The 25813-nt window shown below is 37.6% G+C and overlaps 1 protein-coding gene across 11 annotated transcripts in view; it reads right to left on the bottom strand.

Moving 5' to 3' along the window:
* LOC124180001 (histone-lysine N-methyltransferase 2C-like) overlaps positions 1-25813 on the bottom strand; it is a 72688-nt gene that overhangs the window by 3197 nt on the left and 43678 nt on the right. For 7 of the 11 annotated variants that reach the window (XM_046564948.1, XM_046564952.1, XM_046564949.1 and 4 more), the window contains 10 exons: positions 24609-24957; positions 22904-23091; positions 15926-22226; positions 13282-13722; positions 12829-13102; positions 10018-10244; positions 8342-8559; positions 7503-7886; positions 6788-7138; positions 5739-6704 (listed from right to left, as the gene is read on the bottom strand). In XM_046564948.1, coding sequence (XP_046420904.1) covers positions 5739-6704; positions 6788-7138; positions 7503-7886; positions 8342-8559; positions 10018-10244; positions 12829-13102; positions 13282-13722; positions 15926-22226; positions 22904-23091; positions 24609-24957 — 9699 coding nt within the window. Of the gene's footprint in view, positions 1-322; positions 462-5738; positions 6705-6787; positions 7139-7502; positions 7887-8341; positions 8560-10017; positions 10245-12828; positions 13103-13281; positions 13723-15925; positions 22227-22903; positions 23092-24608; positions 24958-25813 lie in introns of all 11 variants that reach the window. The other 4 variants (XM_046564950.1, XM_046564954.1, XR_006870185.1 and 1 more) reach the window with 3 other exon arrangements.

The raw sequence follows: 25813 nt of genomic DNA, 5'->3' as shown, positions 1-25813 counted from the left end.
GAAATTCCCTGATGAGAGACATCTTGTTAAAATGTTTCTGCTCTAGGCGGCGTTATAGAATCATAGAAAAAACGATTGATTGACGGTTGAAGAAGCAACCTTTTTGATTTTTTAAAACAATATCTTTCATCAAAATATGTGTCCAGATAATATATTTATAAACGATGTATAGATGTGTAGCAAACAAAAACGATTCTGCGTAGGAGGGTCAAAAGAGGGATGAGCTGAGGGCGTTTTGGGTCAAGCAATACATTTTCTTTTATCAGTACCAAACTTTCGTCAGGGTGCATATCAAAAATCTTTGCCATTTTCACATGCTTACCTGACTAAAGTCTTCTATTTATACTTTCTTGTTCTAATTTTTTCACATAAAACTGCTATGGCTCTACTATGCGTGAGTTACGGGACAGGACGCTGTGCACCATTTTTCTCGATGGTGACTTCAAGTACGCAGAGGATATCTGGAATCGAAACGAAGTGTTTGGTATTAATTTAGTGAATGGATCTAAGTATTATTTCCATTCCACATACTCTCTACGTACTTGGCATTGCTCTCAAGGAAAACAGATGCACGGAGTACATAATTTAAAAGCAAGAGACCAGTCGGGGAATCTGTAAAGGCATAATAGTTCAATTTCTCAATGTACTCAATAAATTCAACATCCACACGAAGCAGAATTCAACGTTTCAATTTTTTTTTAATCCCTTAAACGTGCTATATCTACGTACAATATAATCTTTTTTTTTCAAATAGATTATTCTTGACAACGTTACAGGGAAAATTGTACAACTATCTTCAGTAGAAATCTTAGTCTTCAGAATCGTGTAAGCACTAGAGTGTTTCGGTTGGAAACAATAATTGCTTGTTTGCTTCAATCAGCAAAACTTGTAAATAGAAAAAAACGGTCCTTGCAAAAGGGAATCTTTTAAATCCAATTTCAACCGGTCACTCTCGAAACTTCGCAGTTTTCCTATTTCAGCAACACAGAAAAGAGGTCCTTTGAAAAAAAAAAGTTACTACTCAGCCACGTTTCACAATATGAACTTGATTCTGAGAGTATTTTGGAGAAAATAAAATTCTGTACGAAGAAATCCTGTGAGGAAAAATCTGTAGCTCAAATAGTTCAAAAGTTAGAAGCCTTGGCTCAAAAGTCAATTTTGTGTAAAAATTTGTTCTTCAAATACCTTTGGCAGTTGAATTATTGACTATATAACCGAAAGTCAAACAACAGATTTTTAGGCAGTCTTTTCAATAATGTACATAGAGGGCAAAGTCAGTAGTTTCAATGGTTAGTAATATAAAAATACAAAAATTTTGCTACCAAAGAAAATATCTTAATATACATGAAATATAGACTATTTATTCTATGGATTTTACATGAAAAATGGCGCGGACAACTTGCTTGGCAAGATTTCTGATAGTGATATAAAAAACCCGTTTTTGAAGTCAAATACATACACTGTTGCAATGAAAGTTAAAAAATTTATTTTTCTTTGACTGCAATAATTTATATGGTTAGCTTTGTAATAAAATATGAAGCAATGTATAGTCAAAGATATGGTAAGTTTGGGCAGGATATTGTGGAATAACCGGACTACAAAAAGAATTCTCTTGTAATGTGCAGTGCTCATTGACAGAATAACTGTACCATTACAGTACGTATGCATTACACCGGCAACACGTAACATTACGATAAAATCCCGAGTTGGACTGAACTGGACTGATATGGTGTCCCAACGTATAAGGACAGTACTACAGGCATATAGTACTGACCACGGATCACTCGAGTGTCACATATGTTATTCCAGACACAACATGGCATATGGGCCGAATGAAGAGATTATAGGTCGATATTTTAATACACTCAAGAACTTTTTTGGAAACTTTGTACTGTCCACGAACTAATACGTTCATTTGGTATCTAAAGATCAATCAGATTAATTGTTTCATATCTCGTACACGTTTACTTCAATATGTGTAGATTACATTGTACAGTTTTTCCGTTCGAAAACTTTCAATATCATCATACGTCATACATTATACATCATACATCATACATCATACATCATACATCATATATCATACATCGTATCATAGATAGTACTAAAGTTCGAAACCAAAGTTTGGATGTTCGGATGTCGGATGTTCAGAAAGTGACGTCACCCAAATTTTTTTCTATCTCGACGTCATCGATCTATTCTAATGGTCGACGACGAAAATCAGCTAGCCGAATTCCTCAGTCTGGAAACAATCGCGCAGTAGAGAGGACGTATGAGAATCGTGCTCCATAAATTTCAAGTACCGGGTTCTTTACCTCCTGGATTCTGCGCTCCGGGTCTGCTACCTGTTGACACTCCACGTCCAGGACAAGTGATCCGTAGTTTCTGCGCTCAAGGTTCACTACCTGGTGAAATTCGACTTCCAGGACAAGCGTTCCGTAGTTCTGGCTGTCCAAGTCCTTGATCTGGTGAGTTTTGACCTTCAAGACTAATTTTCCGTAGTTCTGACTGTTCAGGTCCTCCACCTAGTGGATCTTGACATCCAGGAAAAGCGCTCCGTAGTTCTGGCTGTCCAGGTTTTTCACTTGGTGACTTTTGACCAAGCGCTGCATAGTTCCTGCGCTCCAGGTCCGTTACCTGGTGAAACTCGGCTTCCAAAACAAGCGCTCCGTAGTTTCTGCGCTCAAGGTCCACTATCTGGTGAAACTTGACTTCCAGGACAAACGCTTCGTGGTTCCTGCGCTCCAGGTCCGTTACGTGGTGAAACTCGACTTCCAGGACAAGCGCTCCATAGTTCTGGCTGTCCAGGTCCTTGATCTGGTGAGTTTTGACCTTCAAGACTAATTTTCCGTAGTTCTGACTGTTCAGGTCCTCCACCTGGTGGATCTTGACATCCAGGAAAAGCGCTCCGTAGTTCTGGCTGTCCAGGTTTTTCACCTGGTGACTTTTGACCAAGCGCTGCATAGTTCCTGCGCTCCAGGTCCATTACCTGGTGAAACTCGGCTTCCAGGACAAGCCCTCCGTAGTTTCTGCGCTCAAGGTCCACTATCTGGTGAAACTTGACTTCCAGGACAAACGCTTCGTGGTTCCTGCGCTCCAGGTCCGTTACCTGGTGAAACTCGGCTTCCACGACAAGCGCTCCGTAGTTTCTGCGCACAAGGTCCACTATCTGATGAAACTTAACTTCCAGGACAAGCGCTTCGTGGTTCCTGCGCTCCAGGTCCGTTACCTGGTGCAACTCGGCTTCCAGGACAAGCGCTCCGTGGTTCCTGCGCTCCAGGTCCGTTACCTGGTGAAACTCGACTTCCAGGACAAGCGCTCCATAGTTCTGGCTGTCCAGGTCTTTGATCTGGTGACTTTCGACCTTCAGGACTATTTTTCCGTAGATTTCGCTGTCCGGGTCCTCCACCTGGTGGATTTCGACCTCCAGGACAAGCGGTCCGTAGTTTTGGCTGTCTAGGTCCTTGATCTGGTGAGTTTTGACCTTCAGGACTAATTTTCCGTAGTTCTGGCTGTCCAGGTCCTTGACCTGACAACTTTTGACCTTCCGGACTAATTTTCAAGTTTACAAGTTTGATTATTGAAAACGTCATGTTTTGTGCTATCAAACCAATATGCGTGCTTGAGGAAACATTCTGAATCCAAAAAAAACCCGAACGACCAGGATCAAGAAATTGCAATTGGTGAGTGGTTGGCATTGTATACATACAAATACATGACAATAACGTCGTTCAATTACAGCTAAAATTGCTGTGCGTCGTGTTTCAAATCTGTTAGCACTTAGCTGATTGTTCTGTGGTATTCTTTGACGAAATTTGTTGTCATAAAATCACAATACGTTATACTTACATGCATGTGTAAACGTGATTTGTAGCATTATATAGAAAAAATCTTACGGGCAGATTTGGTTTGCGTCACATCCACAAAGACAGTGTACATTCTGTATACTGTAAAGCAAATAACAGAATTCTTTGGGGAGTCCATCGTGCCCCAGTCTCCCCTACAACTATGTCATCTGCTAAAACACTGACAACGAGTATGCGAGCGCACGAGCACAAAAACCAATTACACAAGGCATCCGACCCTGAGCAAGCTTACCGTGCGAGAGTTTTAAAACTTATCTATTTGAATATTAGAAACAGAATATTCTAGATGAATGTAGACGAGCTCCAATTTAAATATTCTCTTCTCAAACCAACCTGGTTTCTTGGTTTTATAGTTCATGTGGAAACGGTATCTTACGCAAACGAAAGTTTTTCGAGATTGAAATATTTTGTTGACCTTTGATGTCCCTGTAAATCGTGTCCCTAGATGACCTAGAATAATTTGATCTCAAGAACAATTTTTGACACAGGAAGTATATTTAACTGAAATTAAAGTTCGTCAGTAAAATTACGAAAGGAGTACCTTGAAAAATACAGCATGGCATGCATGGAATTCCAATACCACAGGTTCAGATATGTACAATATGAGAAACGGTATTAGAATTAGAACGTTCAATATTATTAAATTGTAGGCTTTTTCCATTCAATTCTTATTTTTTTGGGCTTATAATGATCTTAGAGCTCTCCAAAGATTACCCGAAAATAACTTTTACAAAGAGTTATCTCTAGCGTGTATAAAAATAAATTTGTACAAGTACGATATAACTGTTTGTCAACAGATGATGGCCACTAAATATAGTAGAAAAAAAAAATTCCCTGACGTTCCCTGATCAAATGATAATTTCTCACTGACGAAAATCCGAACCAATAGTGTCGATTCGAGTATCTAACGAATAAGTCTCCAAATGAATAGGTTTTCAAAACCACGTTTAAAATGTATTTACTTGTTATGGAACCAAGCAAGTGGAAAACAAATTGCTCTTACAATTTCTTTTTGTAGGAAAAATTTTATTCTTTCTCGTTCTGTCACACTGCCATAAAATTTATTGACTAATTATAAAATTCCCTCACCAGTGGACACTACGCAACAAGTACATTTGCACTTTATAATAGTACTATGATGGACAATTTTGTACAAGTTTTTCCGAAAATTTATTGGGATTTGGTCAGCAAGCAGAATAAGCTCAAAAATATTGGTAAAAAAAAATCGTCGGAGTTTAATCATTTCGAAGGTTTGAAATATAAAATTTTTTCCCGAATGGTGGATATCTCAGTTTATGTTACTCAAATTTGCTCAGATTCATTTCTATTAGTTAGCAGGGACATTGTCTCATTCGTGTTCACCATAATTGGGGAAAATAATACCTTTGGGGCTTTTTTTCACAGTTTGTCTCCTTTCCTAACTTTTGATTCAGCCACGATAGTCTATACATCTTTAACCTTTATTGTTAGCTGCAACAGTTCGCTGGAATTACAGACCTTCCGTATGGTACTGAACCCCAGTGTGGTAGCAGAAGCTTAAACTAGGCTGCTGAAGCTACTCTCATTCATGATTTATCCGTTCGGCTGGCATTGCGACTACTTTGATTCAAAACTAGTGCAGATACCCAGACAGTCTCAATTCAAAAAATCAAACTATCCGCTAAAGTCTGGTGTGGATGCTAGTAATGATATTATATCATGGGTACGAATGTATTGAATTACCTGTATGACGCCTTCAATAGTTTTTTTTTCTGGAGCAAATATTAGACAAATTAACCTGCACAATACTACAGGTTATTCCCGTATAGAGGTGGAAATCAGTCATTCATTTCTATCCTATTCGAGTCCCAAATAAATTTCAATACAACTTACCCTCGCTTCGTACTGCTTCTCTCTGGTCTCAGCTAGTTCAGAACGAATGATTTCCCCAATGTATTCAATGACCATAGTGTGTCTTTCCAAATCCCGAGCTGCGTACAATCCTAGGCCTTGAATTTTGGATCGTGCTAAATAAACATTGTTCCGCCATTCTTGTTTCATCTTCTTATACTGTGAACTTTTAGAGTGTACAAATTGTTTTGAATAAGGACACGCTACTTCCCCAGCAACAGTTGCCGTAGGTACGAATGTTGCTCTCGCTGAAGAGCCAGTTCGCTGGGTATGCGGCCTTTTCCACGGCAATTGATTCCTCAAACGAGCCTCCGTTCTTGCACTACCAGTGGGATTGATAGCTAATGGCAGTTCCAATAAAGGATTTCTCCCATATTTGAATCTGTAATCTGTAAGAGTTTCAATTCCCGGAAGGCTTTCAAGGACGCGGACAACCGCAGGCTCAGTGAGACCAAATAAATCCTCCCCAGAAACGTAACGTGGAAACAATTGAACACTGTGTGTGGTGCGGCGTAATTCAGCTAATGGTTCCAGAATGCGATTCCAGACGGCACGAGGTGTCGCATCTCGCAACTCAACATCCTCTTGCGAAGGTTCTTGAACCAATACTCGAAATTCCGGTCGTCCGGATACATCGTGAATCGAGCATACGTATCTGCAGCGTTTATTCGGTCTTTTCATGCTCCAATAAAATCTCACTATTTTGTAACCAACTGGATAGATGAAATTTGGCGTATGAAAGTTGGATAATTGATGTGGCAACAGTTGACCCACACTCAAGAATATCAAGCTTCCAACCCGCAAAAGATGATTATGTTCCGAATGATGCATCACAGCTGCTACTTGCCGGTTCTCATCACGATTCACGTATACTCGTCGGTATACCGATAAAGTTGTCAATTCATTATCTTTTTCATTTTTCGGGACATGTTGCGAGCAATACGTACTCTGAAAAATTACAATTTCTTAAATCAATTACCAATTATCAATCCAACCTGAATATGACTGATCCATTATAAGAACTCATTTACCTTGTTTTTGTAGAAGACGCAACCATCCTTGACTGCACAGCCGAGATGATAAACGTTTGTACAACGCATTTTGAAGCACTTTACAGTAGCTCCAGGTTTGTCGCACAACATGCAGTTTAGAACAAGACTGTGTTGCAGAGCTGCATCCAAATTCATCAAAGCACCATTCACAGTTTCATATACATCGTCCGACCACAAAGCACAATTGAGATGCACCCATTTGTCAACATCCAGATTAAGCAATCTTGCGGGTCCATCCGCAGCACCATCACCCTGACTATTGCAAAACAGACAATGGCGACTGTCGTCGGTCTTTACGGGCATTACAGTAACACCCAAACGAAAAAGCATCTGCAGAAATGAAAGATTATGTCATGGATGAAATATTTTCACTCTTCTTCTGTTCACTTCTTGAACAAGAGAGCCAATACGCAACAGGTAAATTTGCAATATTCAGAACAGTAATTTGCAGTAAAATAATTCAGCTACACATCACAAGAGTAATTTGTAGTTACAGGGTATAAACAGGGTATATTCCTTGAAGCAGTTACCTCAAGTATCTTAGTGGCCTGTTTCAAAAAATATCCACTGTATAGATATTTTGGTGTAAATACTGAGAAGAGTTTATATAACTTCAGTTTCAATTTATAAATCGCCTGTTCATTGTTCTAATTAAATTGTTCATTATAATATTCTTTCAATACCAGTTAATTACCTCTGTGATCTCACGATCCACGGGTTTTTTGTACTTTGTTGCTGGTTGGATGGCACCTGGTGTCCATAACTTATATCGAAGACCTCTCCAAACTTTTGTTGGGGGATCGATAGAATCATCAATTAATTGTTCGGTAGCTGGGTGTTTTTTCGGTCGTTTTTCATCAACTAAATCTTCTTTCAGATGAACAGTATCTATATCAACATCTTTTTCAGTTTTAATTTTGACTTCTGTCGCAATTTCCATTGCTTCTAGTTTCAGATTATCATTGCTTTCGGCTGAGCGGTGCATAACAAATTTCTTTTCATGAGCTTCAGTTTTCAGTTCCATGTCAGCAATTCTAGACAGTGAGTTCTGGCACAGATGGTCCACAATTGTTGCTGCCTGTATAATTTTTACATTTAAAAGTATGTAAATTTTACAGATAAGAAATTCATAACTCTAGGAGCCACGCAAGTACTAGGAAATGAAGTATTACACAAGAGTAAGGTGCACGGAGATAGAGCTTTGGAAGTTGATCAGGAGAAACTTCAATGAAAATATTCCTAAAAAATCGCGCTTTACTGTATGTAAATAACCCTTTTGAGTAGCGCGTAATTCACGAAAATGAACAACCTATTTTGCGTCCAAATTGGCATAATTATACGTAGATTCATTTTTATTTTTCGTCACTTTATAATAAAAATAAAAATATTGGTTTTGGATAAGAAAGGACTTTTGCTAATTCTGACATATTTTCAAGTGTTTTGAGATCTAAAAATCATACATACATCATACAAAAATCGTACATATTAACCAATTGTTATAAAAGATATTAACAAAATCGTAATTGAGCATACCTTTTCATGAGTGGCTGTCGGTGATCTATGAATAAGAGCAAATTGCATGTAACACGCTGCTGAACAAAAGCAAAGTTCCTCGCCAGGCTCAGATTCTTCTTTACTCAAGAAAGGTAGATCTGAAACCTTTTTCCGTATCAAACTGTTAAGGATGACCACATCACAGTGACGACAGAACTTAGCTGCTCCGTTGAGAATGCTTTGGATATCTATAGGAGCTATAAAATCAACAGAAACGTACTTATTAAAATAAGAGCAAATTTGGTGTAAAAAATATAAAGAACCACAGATACACTACATGGGATGATCCACCAATTTCTGGCTAGCATTTTAGGGTCAAAACTTCGATCTGGATGAAATTTGGATACCTCATAGTGTACACAGTAGGTATGAGAATCTTCCAATTTTTAGGCTTTTAGGCCTAAGCGTTTTCGAGAAACACGTTGATCAATTTTATGACGCTTTCGAATTAAAACATTTGATCTCAAATTTTCAACACTTCTTATGGTTAGAAAAAAAATATCACCTGCTGTCTTTTTTGGTCTGATCTTCCCGAATATGGACTTAATTCTTTTTATTTGTTTATGTAGAAGAAGAGATGGATTGGACTATATCCTGAAAATTTCAAGGTGGGATAAAATTTCGATTTTTCATGATTCCTAGAAAATTTGTACCCAATGAATATTACGTATTTTCAGCGCACTCCAAAAATTTCCAGATATACGTCAAAATATCTACTTTTCCACATGTAGAAATGAAAACCGCCTATTTTTTGGGCATTTTTCAAAGTAGATTTCATATTCGGAAAGATGAATTTTTTGTTAAATAAAGAACTCATAAAATCATCTTTTTTCCGACGATAAGATATAGGAAATAAAGTGCTAAAAATTCAATGACAAAAGTTCAATTCGATAACGGAATGCAATTGATCAAGGTATTTTTCAATTTTCTTGTGAGCGGTAAGATCTAAAAATTTGAGAAATTCCATACCTTCGTGCATATTATAACATATCCAAGTGCAGACCGAACAAAATTACAACTCTAAAGTTCGCTGATATGTCGGTTGATCGACTAATACATAGATGCGAAGAGTGAATTTCCTGGTTGAATCTTTAGTTCATAGGATTTCATTGATGGTAAAACCAGACATAATGTGATGCAAGCGCTTTCCGCCGTATACAGCCAATTTCTCTAAGAGGGACCACGTTACCTCAACAGGAAAAATTTTTCTATAAATCCAATGAAAACCTCGGGATAATCTGAAGCCAGTTTACGAAAGAAATTTCTAAAAGAACTCATAATAATTTCCATCGCTAAAGATGTTTTTTTTTTTAATAGAACCACTAGTTTTATAAACCACAAACTGTACTAATGGTTTTGTGAATATTAGCTAATCAGCAAGAAAATACATTTTTCAAATCACACTTCATCTAATATTGATGAGGTTTCCTCATGAGACAAACTTGTACTTTCAGTTCTAAAATCTATTTTAAATTTTCAATATGGATGCTTGCAGTCTAATTAGATCATACAAACTGAATCCGAAAACTTTTTTGCGAACATTGAAAACTGTACTATGGTTTTTTGGCTTGTTCCTATTTATTTGATCATTTAATGATTTAATTAATTCATCAATGTCCCGATAAATAGTAGAATATCACTGTCATCAATCTTACCTCCTTCTTTACCATCTTTTCCTTTTGTTCTGTAGAGTCCCAACTTTTGACTTGGTGGGGTAGTTGTGCGCTCAATTATTTGATAACCCGTGGGTGGAGCAATGTTTAAGATATTGGCTAAGTCCTTCAATACTCCCATGATATCATCTGCAGCCTGGCTATTCAGAGTTAATGTCACAGTGACATTACCATTATCCCGCAACGGTAAGGGATGTGATTTCCCTGTCCTATAAATCAGATAATCCTGACTGAGTAACATTCGCAACATAATTTAGACTACCTTCATTTCAACATATATTTCTTATATAAAACATGGAACCTAAAACTTTCATGACTGGAAATATAATCCAATGATGATGGTTTGAAAATGAATTGTAAAAAACACTGTAATCTAGTGAGTAGATATGACATTTCAAATGATGTGCATTAACAAATATTGCTTGATTCACGAAAACTGACATTAACATTATATCTAATAAAGAAAAAGGAAAAAATTTGAAACCCCAATAAAAATTTAGATGAGTCGAAGTTCGTGACTGTGTAGATATTATACAGATATGATATCGTTGGGTGACGGTCACGGATGGAATGATGCACTTTGAGGAATCAATTATATTCTTAAATGACGTTTCGACAGGCTCCGCCTACCATCATCAGGTTTCTTTAATATAAAAAAATCACAAATTGTCACATGAATTACATTTGAACACTAACTGTCACGATAAAAACCTTGCACAGTTAGGTAATTATTAATCTCTATTGTATCTAAATACTGTTTAGTATATTCAAATTTAATACTGTACATAAATGCCAACGTTAAATATTTCATCTTATTATTAAAAGTACTATGGAAGATTAAATTATGTAACACTTACATAAATCGCCATTCCTTACCGCTTGGGGTGTTCATTACATGATGTTCAAGAAGGAAGTGAATACCAACCTAACTCTGCCAACCGAACTATTCTCTTAATATTCAATTTAACAACAATCTTTGAAAGTCACTTACCTGTTTACATATTTGTTAGTCTACTGCCCTAATTGTTTACATAATAGTCTATGCCAATTTCTATTGCCAATTTAAATGATGTCCGAATAGAGGTGACTCTGGTTTTGTATGTCAGTTCTTTTGTTGACTGTATTGTTTTTAGAAATGTGTATCATCTCCTTGATAAGCCTCTTATGTCAGTCGGTTTCTTGGTCAATTATCTTTAAATTTCCAAAGTCAAAAGTGTGCCCTTCAACTAATGAGTGCTGAGCCAGAGCCGATCTATCTGGATCACGCGTTTTTACATCATACTATGATTTGCAATTCATTTTTTTTCAGATGCTGTGACGATTAGCGTATGTAACACTTTATCACAGTCTTTACATTCGATTTTATATACAATCTTGATTTGTTCAAGTTTGGCGGTTTTTGACTTTAACGACGTAAATATATTGTTAAAAGTGTTGGTAATTTCATATGAAACATTGACGTTTTCTTTCAATAGTGTCTTTTTAATGTTTTGTAACAGGCCTTCGATGAACGGAATTGACTAACAAATATGTAAACAGGTATGTAACTTTCAAAGATTGTTGTCAAATTTAATATTAAGTGTATAGTTCGGTTACTATAGTTAGGTTGGTATTCACTTCCTTCTGGAACACCATGTAATAAACATTGCAAGCATTAAGGAATGGCGATTTATGCAAGTGTTAAATAATTTAATCTTTCATAGTAATTTTAATAATAAGATGAAATATTAAACGTTGGCATTTATGTACAGTATTAAATTCGAAAACACTAAAAAGTATTTAGATACAATAGAGATTAATAATTACCTAGCTGTGCAAGGTTTTTAAAGTGACAGTTAGTGATCAGATGTAATTCATGTAACAGATTGCGATTTTTTATATGATAGAAACATAATGATGGTGAGCGGAGCCTGCCGAAACGTTGTTTAAAGTTATAATTGATTACTAAAGGTGCATCATTCCATGCCTGACCATCACCTGACGAAATCAAATCGATATAATAAAAATTCAGTTGCCCAAAACAATTAAGTTTATTGTATACCGTACTTTTTCATCTATAATTATACAGTACCCTTTTTGCTTGTAACAATTACAAGTAAGAAGAAAAAAAAACAAATTGAATCCATCGTTATAGATTATATTTTATTTGTTTTAAAGTCATTGTGCTACGAGCGTGAGTGCTGGCATGAGTTAGCCAATCAGAGCCTGCTAAACAAAGAAGGGATGTCTTACTACTTCCCTCATAATTACTCATCTACTATTTTTCTCGTATATATATATATATATATATACACACACACACACACAATCTCTGCTAAAACTAATATTTGATACCATATGAAGTTTTTAGAATCAAATTAATTTTTTTCTAGAACAGCGACAAAATTCCATAATTTTTTCATCATTTTACCGGGCAGAATAAAAGTTCCCAACTATTGCATAAGCCCCCAAGTTTTCCAGATTTCCAGGTAAAGTGTCAAAGTTGCATAGATTTTCAAACATGTTAAAGTAATTCCTTATCAAATGTTGAGAGGTAAATTTAGTATGAAAAAATGCCCAAGAAGGAATCGTTTAATTGGAAATGTTATCTCAAGTTATTAAATATAACCTGTATGCAACAATTACAACTCATATAGCAAAGTTCAATTTACTGCAGCTGAGTAGAAATCTTCTTAGAATATTGCATTGATATGAGATCACCCTTGCTACTAGAATCGACAGTTAGTGACATCTTTTTTGAATCACAGCACATCAGATTTTTACAACGTGTATTAAAAATTGGTATGTAATTACCTTGAGACACCAAAGTTTTCTTTGTCCATTTTAGCGGAATCTTTAGTGAAACCTGGCTTAGGCCTAACTGGAATAGGAGACACTAGTGGTATTACAGGAGACACCCGCTTCAGCCAATCGGACTCTTCATCAGATTCCTCTTCTATTAATCTCAACCCAGGAAATCTATGTATAAACTCAGGGATGACACATTCAGGAGATGATGAGCTGACGATTGTATCGGGTGTATCAACGTCACGGGTCAGAGCCAACGGATTATCCTTCTTATCGTCAGCTGAAAAAAAGAACAACATTGCTCTTAGAAATTATAACTAATACAAACACACTGGTGAATATTTGATTGGCAGTCTAAAATAATTTATTTCTTATAAAAAAAAGTGTTACGTAAGAATGAGAATAATTTCATACAAGCTTATATGTATTGTTTATTGAAAGCTGTTGGTGTGGACTTACAATCGTCGAATTTCAAAGGTACAAATTCTTGATCATAGAAGCCTCTTTGGGTAGAAGGAGCTGGCTGTGCTGGAAGTGGTTGCAATTCGCCAAATGGCCGAGTGTTGTAATGATCTGCCGTTCCTTGTAAGGTTGCATTGCCATAGGAACCAGTTAAATCGCCAATACGGGTGCTGTAGTCTCTTTGCGTACCAATTTTTGATAAATCTCCAAAACCGAAGATAGGGCAAACACCATAATTCCTCCCTAGTAGTGGCTCGAGGACTGCCATAGGTTGAAGTTGCCGTAACTGAGACATTAAATTATCAACAAAAGTGTCGTAATCCTCATCCTGACGAGACCCTTTTCTCGGCCGTTTCTTTTGTGGAACAGTCGTAGCATCTTTCCCTTGGCTTTGTCTACGTTTTTGTTGATACTGTCGCCTCTTCAACTTTTTGAGATCTAAAGTGATCGAAGGCTACATTAAAACGATATACCTGAAGCCAATCGCAATACATTTCTCGACTCTCGATTTTTCAGTTATAAGTAGTTCTGCTGTTAGGCTTTCAAGATAATTTGTGTTTTTGGTAATCTAAGCTTGAAAACAAAAACATCAGATCTTGGATTTTGGTATCCTTCAGCCATGTGTTATTGAAAGTTACTTCAACACTTACTATGTGCAAAGGAATATTATAATGGAGGAAGCAATGAACAGAGTTGCATTAGTTTTCGTTATCATGTGGTTGAAGGATATTGAAATCAAAGACTTAATTGCAAATATAAGGAAAGCCATAGAGAAATGGGATGGAATTTGGTGAGTCTGTTAATTTGAATGACAAGGACTAACTCAGGCTGACTCATTTATGACGTAAATGATGTATCAGTAGGCTAGACAAATTTGGAGAATGAAAAATCAACCTGATTGTCGCAGGTTTATTTTGTGTTTATTAATATGTAATTAAATTTGAATAAACGATACGAGAAGTGGTTTTCTTCTCTTTTTCGAATTTGTGCAAAATATGTGGCCAAATTTTGATTTTTTGTATAACCATTTGTATAAATATTTTAGAATTTTGGCCACCAATCGCAAACTCTATCTTGGCCAAACCCAGGGTTCATACTTTGTTTGGAATCTGAAATTCGCAGACTTTTCCAAGTATTCCAGCCTGAAAATAGAACTTTTCTAGTAACCTTTCAAACAATGTGTCATTATTTAATGACAATTTCTGTACAGATTAATACTAATACCTTCAATATTACCTAATAACTATCTTATTATCTGACAATTAATTTACTACAACATCCGTAAGAAAAAAATGAAAAAAGGTTTGGTATTAAGTAATATATGTCGGCGCAATGATGGCTAGATCCGAGATATTTCCGCGCGCACCTGATCCATCAACAATAGTGACGCGCACCCGAACTATATCGATGTTCAGAAAGTGATAAAACCCGATGGAATACATACTGCAGCTCAGAATATAGTCGGAGCTCGAGGTGTTCACAGCTTGACTCTATAACGCGCGGGGCTCTGAGTCAGCGCGTTATCAAGCGATTAGCCGGTCCACCTCTTTGTTTTAGTTATTCTGAATACAAGTGTTACTTTCAATAAATACTTTATTCCCTTACGAACGCAAACGCTGTTATTGTGAATTCCTTGCGATTCTCCTCACTTCAGGAGCCGAGATAAATATAGAATATACAAAGTGATGCAACGAAAGAAAATTTGAAGTGGAATTTTTTTTTCTCAAGATCGATATTATAGTATATAAGAACGAATTTATTTCTTCGACAGATCCAAACTTCCTGTCGTATTTTCGAAATTTCCTGACTTTTCCATACTGTAAGAACCCTGGTTTTGGATGCGGCAATCTGAAATTTTCTGAACATATTCTATATCCATAGAATACTTATCAAAATTTTATTATAATCTCATTTTCGTCCAATTCTAAAAATTTCATGAATCGAAATGAAAACTTTTTGATACAAAAGAATGAAATAGGAATAATAATAATCCCTACGAATACTTGTCATACCCAGCAGAGTATGTCCCCAGAACCCGGTAGGCTTGTGCGGGGCATGGATTAGTAACTATTACTATGCATCTACAAGCACTACAAAGCAGATTGAAGTACTGGAAAAAGAGGTAATTTCACGTAATTGACCTGGTTTAAATAAAAACTGTTCCTCCCACTATCTTTTTAGCAATACTATACTACCATTGCTGTCAAATTTCAAACAACAATCATCGTCAGTTGTTCATAACGGTGCAAATTAAGACAGACTCTGAAAGTTTGATTACAATATTACTTTGTCGACTCGAAACCGCGACTTCTAGGCTGCGAAAAACAGCAATTGTTATTGACAACATATGACTATTATCTGGTATTTCGCTGACTGTTGTTGTTCCGTGACCATGAAGCGACACTTTTGGAACTACAATGTTGCAAAAGAAGCATTCATATGTTATCGGAATAAGGTGTATAGTACATAAAAAGAAAGTATGCCTTCAGAACCGTCTCAAGGTAATATTCAAAATAATGCGACTCATACTTGTAAGTTGTCCTAAAATTGTATTGCTTAACCTAACTCAACCACAGTGCTAATTCATGAGATGACTGAAAATGGACTTAAAAAAAATCTTTTAAAGAAAAAAGTTATTCACCTATTTTATCATCTGTGGATCCATCGATGAATTCATCTTTGGCAGTAAGAAAGTCTTTGGTTTCAGATCCTGGAGTCGGGGTGCCAATGGAGAGTACTTCATCTAGTATTTCCTTCTTAACTTCCACTAAAGGCACTGTGTGTTGCATAAGAGCACCCTGTGACGACTGAGCTTGGTGTCCCATTTGATGAGACACCGGCAGAGGCACTGATGGTTGTATCATATTAATATGCGAAGGTTTCTGAGTTACAAGAGATGCGTTCTGTGACGTCGGTGGTTGACTATGAGACAGAGATATCTGAGAATTTGAAATTGTGACGGACGTTGATTGCATCGTGGATTGACCAGTAATTACCGGCTGCTTAGAAGGTGCTGTTACTGTATTTGGTTTAGTTCCAGGAATTACTTGTGATACAGACGAAGAAGCTGGTAGTGGTTGCTTTGGCATTTGAGTAGTGCTTGTACATATTGAATCATGAACAGTTTTAGTCAATGGTTTAGTAATCGCAGGAACAGTATTTTCTGGTGAAGAGCATATTGCCTTGGTTGATACTGGCTCTGTTACTGATGTATCTTTAACCACCGATGGGGTCGTTCCTTGGGGAATTCCTGGATTAATAACCTGATGCGACGAGGACTGCTGATCTAATGTGTTTTGTTTGGAAACATTGTCTACCGTATGCTGTGCAGATTGTTGAGGTGGAGACGCAATTGATGGAAGTACGGGCAGTGGCACTGTAGGTTGTTCTTCCGTAATTGTAGGACTCGGAGATTTTTTCTGTGCAGTTGGATGTGAGACAAATGACGTTTCTCTGGTCAAGATTTGTTTGGGTTTTGGTTTACTGACCGTTGCTTCATTGAGCAGCGGTGGAAGAAGAGATGATGGGGTTGGTGGCACGGGGCGAGCTAACTGAGCTTCAAGGGAGGGGACTAACGGTAAACTAGATCCTTGGCTCGTTCCAGATGACGAAATTGTTGTAGCACAAGCTGTGTTCTGTAACAGCTGCTTTAAAAGTACATTTTGTGACTCTTCTATTCTAGATGAATTTCCGCCAGTTTTAGTCATTTCTATATCTGATCTAGAAACAGGAACTACTTTTTCCGAGTTCAATTGAATTTTTGCCATCGATTCTTCTGTTTCCTTTTTATGAGTTGCACTTTGAATAAGACCTTCCAGTTTACTCGACTTGTTATCAATGGGCAAGTGTCCTGTTGACTTGTAAAGTGCCGAACCCGATGTTAACTGGGTATGAAGTAGTGTTGGAGCTTGTGATAAAGTAGACTGAAGTATATTTGTAGTGACATTGATAGTAGCTGTGGCAGTGCTCATTACTGGCGAAACAACTGTTTTCACACATTGCAACGATGTATTTGATGTACTTGATGTTGAGCTAACAGTTGCTCTAGGTGAATTTGAGGTACTAGTGTTCACTTGTAACATTGCTTGAAAATTTTGCGAACTTGTACGTTGGACAGAAGGTGATGTAACAGAGTTGAGTAAATTACTTGTTGGAGTATGAGCTGTACTGACTCTGTGCCCAGTAGTAATTGACTTTGCAGAATTTGTTCCAGCAAGCATAGCATTCAGTATTGCATTCGATGTTATTGAAATACTTGAATTTGACCCAGTTCTCGAAATTATGGTGGAAGTAGTCGTCAAACTAGCATTTCCTGTTTGCGCTTGCACAGTACCAGAATTCATACTTGAATAGTGCTCACTACAAGTTGGTTTAGATATTGTGGAGATAACATTTACTGTAGAAACTTGAGTAGCTTTTACTTGATTGATTTCATTGGAACCAATGCTAGTAGTCGTATCAGATTTGATGTCAACATTTGGGCTTGCTGTTGCATTAGTGGTTTGCGAAGAACGGTTAGTATCTGTTGAAGGAGCCATGTGCAACGTTGTGGATATACTGTTGGTCGGCGCTGCAGTGGTTCCGATTTTAGCAGTTGCAGTTATTGATGACGTTGCTGATGCATTGTTTTGATCTGATATAGTGTAACTCTGCGAGTGGTTCGACTGTAGAGAAGACAATAAGGTTCGCAACTGATGAGATACAGTAGCGACATTGGAAGTCAACTCTGTTGGTTTAGACAAAGGTGATAAATGAGGTACAGTTGTAGTAGCTTTCTGTAATTGAATTACAGCACTCACAGCTACTGGTGACGATATATGTGATAGTAGTGCAGGACCTTTCTTCGAAGTCGAATCTACTGTAGGTGTGTTTGCACATTGTGATTTTGGTAGTTCCCTTTCTTTTGGTGATGGATTTTCACTTTCCCCGTTTCCTTGCTCCAAGTCTAATAGAGAGTCTTGTAAAATATTTAGCGGTAAAGTATCCAACGTGCCAGGCAAAGGATAAATTAAACTAGGCTTACTTGAATTACTTTCCTGCAACATATCGGTATTCGCCATCTCAGGTTTAGCAGATATTATGTTATGCAGCATATCTAAGATCTCGTCAGATGACTCATCCATCACATGCTTTTCTTCATTCAAATTCTGTGTCAAATTTTTTTTCGAATCCGTATAACTTAGATTCTGCAACTTGCTTCCAGACGAGGTAACCGTTATTATGTTTGTATTGCAAGTGGTAGAAGGCATTTTTGAAGATTCAGCATTTGGGCTTTCGGCAGGAGTAGTGGATGACGGAATTTGGTTCTTATTTGTGGAAGCTGTTATGGCTGATTCTACATCGTTTTCTAAAATATTTACAAGTGATAAATTGTCAGCTACAGGCGACATTCTCTTTAATCTGCCAGTTTCTGCTTTTTTCCTCTCTGCTTTTGAACTTTTTGTCTCACTGGCAGCATTATTTTCAGGATTATGGATGGCCTCCAGCATGCTTTCTAACTCGTCGGTGGTGTTGGAGGAATCTGAATTTTTACCATGGGCCTGATTATCATCTTTTAAAAGCAAATTTGTACTACTATTTACAATATTCGAGCTCATGTCTTCTTGTGTTCGCGTTTCATTACCCACGTGATTAGTGAGATGGTTTTGTACATCTGAACGGTCAGGATACCCACCCAATTCATTTTTAACACTGGCGGAATTACTGTTTGTATCGTCTTTGATAGTCAGGTCTGGTATGGACATTTTGGGAGTGGCTAAAGTAACAGAAGTTGGTTGAATACTGATGGCTAATTTTGCCGGGAGCTTCTGCTGCAGCTTATTCTTTGAATCATGCAAGAATTGACGAAAACTGTCACCCACTGTTGTAGTAGTTGTAATTAGTTCTGCTGCTTTGCGCTGTTTCAATTGAACCCCAGTTATATCTGTATTTACTGTAACTTCTGCAGCTGCCTGGCAAAGTCTGGCTGCGATTTTAGCATCGGCCACAATACCAGCCATGGTAGAAGGTGACATAGTCTGTTTTTGAACTTTTGATACAGATGAGGTGACAATTTCTTTCAAAGTGAAAACACTCGAACAAGTTTTCGCACTAGTTGAGACATTATCTGTGACAGTGCTGCATGTTCCAGCAGTTGTATGAGCTGGTATATTTGTCGAAGTAGTAGAATGTGGAACTGATGGTTTGACAATATCAGACACATTGGTTTGCTGAAAGCTAGATACCGGCATCTCGCGTCTTACAACTTTATCTGTAAATTTGAATGACGTAACGCTTGGAGTATTGATTTCTTTCTGTTGATGTTTAAGTTCAATATTTTTTGACAGCTGTGAATTGTTACTTTCTTGGATCGGTGGTATGTGATCAATTGATTCAGTTTTATCAGTTTGGTCAGGACCAAACTCCTTGGTAACATTATCCTCTGGTGATTTGCTACTTGGATCGATGATCACAACTTCTGATTCTTCGACCAGAGAAACCATTATATGTTGATCTGGTGATTGATCGATGTATGGTCCGGGTGATGGGTCTACATTCATTTCTTCCTGATCTGGGGATTCCGGCGTATCAGTAACAGCAACTAACTTTCGTCCAGGCTGTAAACTTCTTACAATATCGAGCCGTAGCCCTTTTTTATTTCTGGTCTGAGGTAAAACCGAACCTTCGTCACTTAATACTGCCTCGTCCACACGATTGAGAGTGTTCTCAATCTCTAGAATTTGAACTAAGTCATGCGATTGACTATTGTCATGGTCCAATGCATGGCTAAGAGAATCATTGCTGTCAACGGACAGACCCACAACCATATCTGACTCAAATAAAACATATTCTTCTTGCATATCCGGTTCTAGAGTGCCAGTTATAACATCTCCTAATTCAGAATCACCGAACTGCTCTATCACTGTAATGTCATCGCTGTCCCGTTGGGCAGTCGAGCTTAATGTCACTTCTGTATTCACGATTGTTTTATCATCATCGTAATCTGTCGTATCAGGGATTGGCTCAAGCTTGTCACCAGGACTACTTAAAGGTACTGGGGTGGTATCAGCTAATGAAGAGGTTGCTTTTGGCTCAACTTCAGTTGGTGGCGTTTGTGGAGGTGTATGAGAATCATCGTCAAAATCGTTATAATCAGCACACACTAATGAGTTGATTTTGGATTGCGGAATCCCGGTTTTTCGGTGTACAGACGTTGAAGTATTCGGTTTTTCTTCAGCACCTGGTAAGTGAGACTCCGCAGTCTTACCCTTACTAGACTCTGGCTTCATAGACCACATCGGTGATCCTCCTCTGAGCCCGATTTTGAAATATCCATACCTACCAAAACTCGAAAGTAAAGGTATCGGGTTCATCGGATTATGAGGATTTCCACCACCCCTGCTCCCATGATCCGTACACAATATCTGATCCTGTTGTTGCTGATCAGTTCCCCCTGAATGACTATTCGAACCCTGCGAATTGTAGGGTGTATGCGGAGTATGAGGCGTGTGAGGCGTGTGAGGTGTCCTTGGGGTTCCGGGATTTTCTATGCTTTGAGGTCTCTCTGGCATTGCTGGACTATTGCCACTGGATTGTCTCCTTTGCATCTGGATAGGCGATCCTCCGACCATCGGACTTCGAGGCATTGGTGAGTTTGGAGTTTGGGATGGCGGCGGATGATGCGTGCTGTTCAATTGATGCTGCAACATTGGCGATGTTGGCGGATGATTTCTTGATAAAGGACTCGGCGGTTGATATTGCGGTATCATCGGAGAACTCGGAGGGTGTGAATGAATTCTGTTATTCATTGGACTAGGTGGTTGTGAGTTTTGACTCAACTGTTGTTGAAGCATAGGTGAACCCATCGTTTGTTGAACCATAGGGCTTCTAGGCATCGGAGAGCTTGGCGGTTGCCCGTAGTTCTGTGGAATGGTTTGGTGCATCTGGGGGCTCGGGGAGTTAGCAGGTTGCGATACCATTGGTGAACTTGGTGGTTTTTGCATCATGTGCTGTTGCTGCATTTGCAAAAACTGCTGCCTTTGTTGCACCATCTGTAACGTTCTCTGAGCTATAATATTTTGCGTCTCCTGGTGAGAGATTGCACCAACTTCGTGCTGTTGTTGAATCATTTGCTGTCGTTGAAGCATTTGCTGATGTTGTTGTTGGGTCATCATCGGCTGTTGAGAAGGCTGCGGACTTCCGAGGGGAGAACGTTGTCCGTAAATAATGTTACCTTGCAATTGCATTCTGGGACGCTGGCCGGCATCTACTACAATCGGAGGACGAACGAAGCGCTGAGGAAGGGAGTGCAATCTTACATTTTGTTCTCCTAGCATTTGTTGAGTGGTTCGTCCATCTGACGCAAAAGCTCCAGGACTTGTGGCAAGCCTCCCTGTAATAACGGATCTGTGCTGGGGGGAAGCCATTCGTGTCGACATTGAAACACATATACCTGGTGATGGCATAGCACCCGGACTGAAAGGACTATCATCCCCTTGGGAATGCGGGGTCCCAATTCTGGGAGAAGATTGCATATTATGTGGTGACATTGTTCCTGGGGTACCAGTTTGTGGGTTGCCAGGGCTGTGTTGTAGCAATGGTGGATTTGGGCTATGTTGTATCATAGAATTTGCTGGAGGGTGTTGGATTATGTTTGATGGTACACTTCCAGGTCCAGGACTATGAGATACAAGTGCTGCAGGACTGTGCATTGGCGAAGATTGCTGGGACGGAGACATCAATGGAGAACATGGTTCCGACGTTTGCGGTTGGGGTTGCCTTTGTTGTTGTTTGTTACGATAATCCTGCATAAGCATCCCGTGCTGTCGATTTTGTTTCCTACTAGCGTCAAGATGTTTCTGTAGTATAGCTTGTTCGCTAGATATTCGTTGTAGTTCTGCAGCATCATTTTCAGCTAGTTCATTTCCGGATTTCCTCAACTGTCTTTGTTTGCTGCTGAGTGACTGAAAAGAAAATGTACAACTTAAATACACAAATACAGCACAAAAAAATGTAGTAGTAGTTAAAATTATTAGAATCATTATTTTAAAAACGATACATTGGTAGCACGAATAAAAAACTCACAGCCATTTCTATGTTCCTGAAAACTTTAACATGTTGTACAATAGTTTGCAGAATGATATTGGACTAGGGTATTCTCATACCAATGAAGGAAATTGAGAAAAAAAAAGGTGAGGAGATCTTTCATTCAGAATATTGTTTTCATGAAATTGATAAAATACTATTATTCAATAGTGCATCTATAGAACATGCAGGTATTGATGTATTATCAGTGAACAACATATACCTGTGTATTGTAAACTTCATGTATTGAAATACGAGTGATATGCTGTCAAGATATGAAGAGCATTGGAATTGAATTGTTGCAATATCTGGTTGAATCGTTCAATTTTTGAAACCTGTGGAACGTGCGCAAAAGTAACCCATTCTCGAACAGTAAGTTACTTTGAAAAATTCAATAACCTGCCTAGATATGCCTGTCAAAGAAGTTGGCGTATACACTGCTACTTAATCGAGTCTTCATCGATATGCACATTTATATACAAAACAATGCATATTTTTGAAAAAATCTAATATACTCATGTACTACTATATGAGTAGATATGAATGAAATACGTACTTTCTTCATTTTGCGTAACTTTTGAACTTCCGTTTCATAGTATTTCAGTTGCTGCAATAGAATTTGGTTTTGATGATTGAACCAGTGCTCATACTGTAACTGAATTTGACGATCTTGTTCAGTCACTATGTTCTCTGGTGGTGCTGGTGGTGTTGGAAGTTGTGGAATATTAAATGTAGCTATCCTTGCTGAAATGCAGTCAATAATATAAATCACTGATTCTGTTTAGAAACCAGGAATCAAGAGACAAAGAATTCAACTTGACCATGATTGCCTGTGAAACATGTTCCCTATTTTCTTATTACAGATAGTAGTAGTGATTATCTCCATGACTTGGCACTCGAATGATCAATTAGGTATCGGAATGAGATCAAGGTTTAGAGATGAGGTGAATGTCTAAAGTATGGAGGGTAGAAAGAAAACAAACTTGGCATATGAGATTAAGGAAAAAATGTAACAGTTAAATCGAAAAATCAAAATCTAATATCTCTGAGCTGGAAACTTGAAGTGATATTGAGAAAGAAGGAAATTTAAGGATGGTTTTATTTAAGAGCTGTACAATATAATGGGGTTACCACAAAATTGGGAATGGTGATCATCTGCCGCTAAGTAAAACCAAATAGAATTTTTATGAGAAAAAGCAAATTTGTTTTCCCTCTCTCTACCCTTCATGGTTTGGAAAAACAATACTTCGACACATTTCCCCAAAACGGTGAAAACTGTGTTAACTGTACTCCTGATTAGAGATTGGATCTTGATTTTAATAGTTGAGATTCTCGTTTCCTTCTTCCTGATAGCATTAAAAAAAACAAAATGGCACAAAGCATCCGCACACATGCCCTAGAATATTAAATTATGGAAAGACATATGTCTTAATGTGGTCCAAAAGAAACCCAACGCTCCATTTTTTAAAAAGTAACCTACTGAAATTTCTCATCCTGAATGAAAATTCTCAGTTTGTGGATAAATATTTCAAGTTCAGAATTAGGTAGTCATTTATATCTAATATGTTCCAACTTTCCAAAAATTTAATACGTATTATATTCAGTGAATGATCTCAACTGAAAGGCTATTTGTTATCATAGAATTGAAAATTCTAACTGCTTGAATTGTACACAAGTAATAAATCCCCAAATTTGAGCATATTTGATTTCCACAATGCAATCAGAAACACGTAACTCTCAGTTTGTCCTCAAAATCACGTGGATAATACTATCCTACTACAACAACGTAATCTAATAATTACTTTTTCAAATTGAAGCTTCGAAAATGTTATAATTCTTGTTTCTCTGTTTCTTTTCAGGAAAAATGAAAGTCAAAGTAAAATTCGTCAAACCCAGTAACTTTTTCAGTAAAAAATTAGAAGCAACAGTTAAATTGAAAAACTGTAGAAACCTGAAACAACATTTACGTTCATCTAATAAACTACGTTTACTAATTGTAAAATTCACTGCTGTGGAACTTGAACTTAGCCTATTCTTTCCCGAAGAATGTGGCGGTTGTAGCAACGTTAAAAATAATTTTGTCACCACATTGAAATTAGTTTGAAGATTTACATTCTCTGAGATCAAAAGTAACGTTGCTTTGCGCCACATTATGTACACGTTGTCTAGGCCAGAGCAATTTTACAAAAAGTTGCAACATTGAATTATCTGCTTGAGATTTTATGGGACTATTGTAATGTAATATCATGTTTTACACTAACGTTCAGGCGGAGTTTGTGTAGCAATCGGTTGTCTGGGTGTTTGTCCAACTAGTTTCGTAGTATCAGAAATTCCTTGTGGCCACACTGCTCCAGGAGTTGAAGGAGGTCTTGGAGCACACGGAGGTCTAACAATAGGTACTCCTCCACTGGAGATGAAATTTTGAGGTGGAGAAGAAAGAGGAGTAGAGCCCAGCACATCAGCTCTGAGTCTTTCGAATTCACTATCACTTAGTAAAGCACCACTCGGCGTTGAGATGTCCGTTTGCTGCTGCTGCTGTTGTTTTTCTTGTTCACGTTTTTCTTGTTCCAGTAATTCCTCCAGCAGCAACGGTTGCTCCTGTGAACACGACTACTGACAGTTAAGGTCACTTCCAAATACATATTTAACATACATACAGGGAGTGTTTGGTCAAACAGGCAATCAGTGGCCATCCTAGAGCTGTAGAGCAAGACACAGATTCAACTTAACTGGTTTCAGTAAACTTTTCGTTGAATATTTTGTAAGCTTAGTCAAACATAATCTCAATTGATACACAATCAATGAGTCAAACCTTCAGCTATTCACCTTATGAATATGATTTATAAATTGAACTTACTTGGGGGGGGGGGGGCTAATCGATTTCGACATTGACATATACATTTCCAAATGTTCAAGTCCACGTATCTTAAACGCGAAAAGGGGTTTAACAGTCCCATTCTATAAGCAATTCTGAATAAAAACACTCCAATACATTTTTCTTAGATGCAGAAATAAATAAATGGCATGCTCTATATGAATTTACTACTGCGATTTCGTAGCATCCATGCCATTTCTTTAGTTTTCAAAAGATAGAAGTTCGGATACAAAAACACCTATTCGAGGTTCGTTGATTAACTTGAATTAATTATGTTTCTGAGAACTAAAACTAGACAAACTAGAGGACCCTGTAATAATTTTTAGTTACTATCATGTGTTCCACACTACGTTTGATTTTGTTTACCTTCAAAATATAAACTGTACTAATCGCATAAAATAAGCATTGAATATATGAAATAAAATAAAAACGAAGGTATAGAAAGAACAACGATTATACTTTCAAGTAAATATAGGCACTACTATATGAGTACCGAAATAGCCAATGGAATATCGAAGACATTGATGTCAAGAAGCATTTTGAACAGGTGTTTGCAGAAGTAAATATTGTAATTAAATAGTTTGTTTGAAA

This window comes from Neodiprion fabricii, chromosome 4 (genome assembly GCF_021155785.1).
Source record: "Neodiprion fabricii isolate iyNeoFabr1 chromosome 4, iyNeoFabr1.1, whole genome shotgun sequence".
Lineage (NCBI taxonomy): Eukaryota > Metazoa > Arthropoda > Insecta > Hymenoptera > Diprionidae > Neodiprion > Neodiprion fabricii.
Note: the sequence above shows the minus strand (reverse complement) of the source record. Positions and strands in the feature narration are given on the sequence as shown.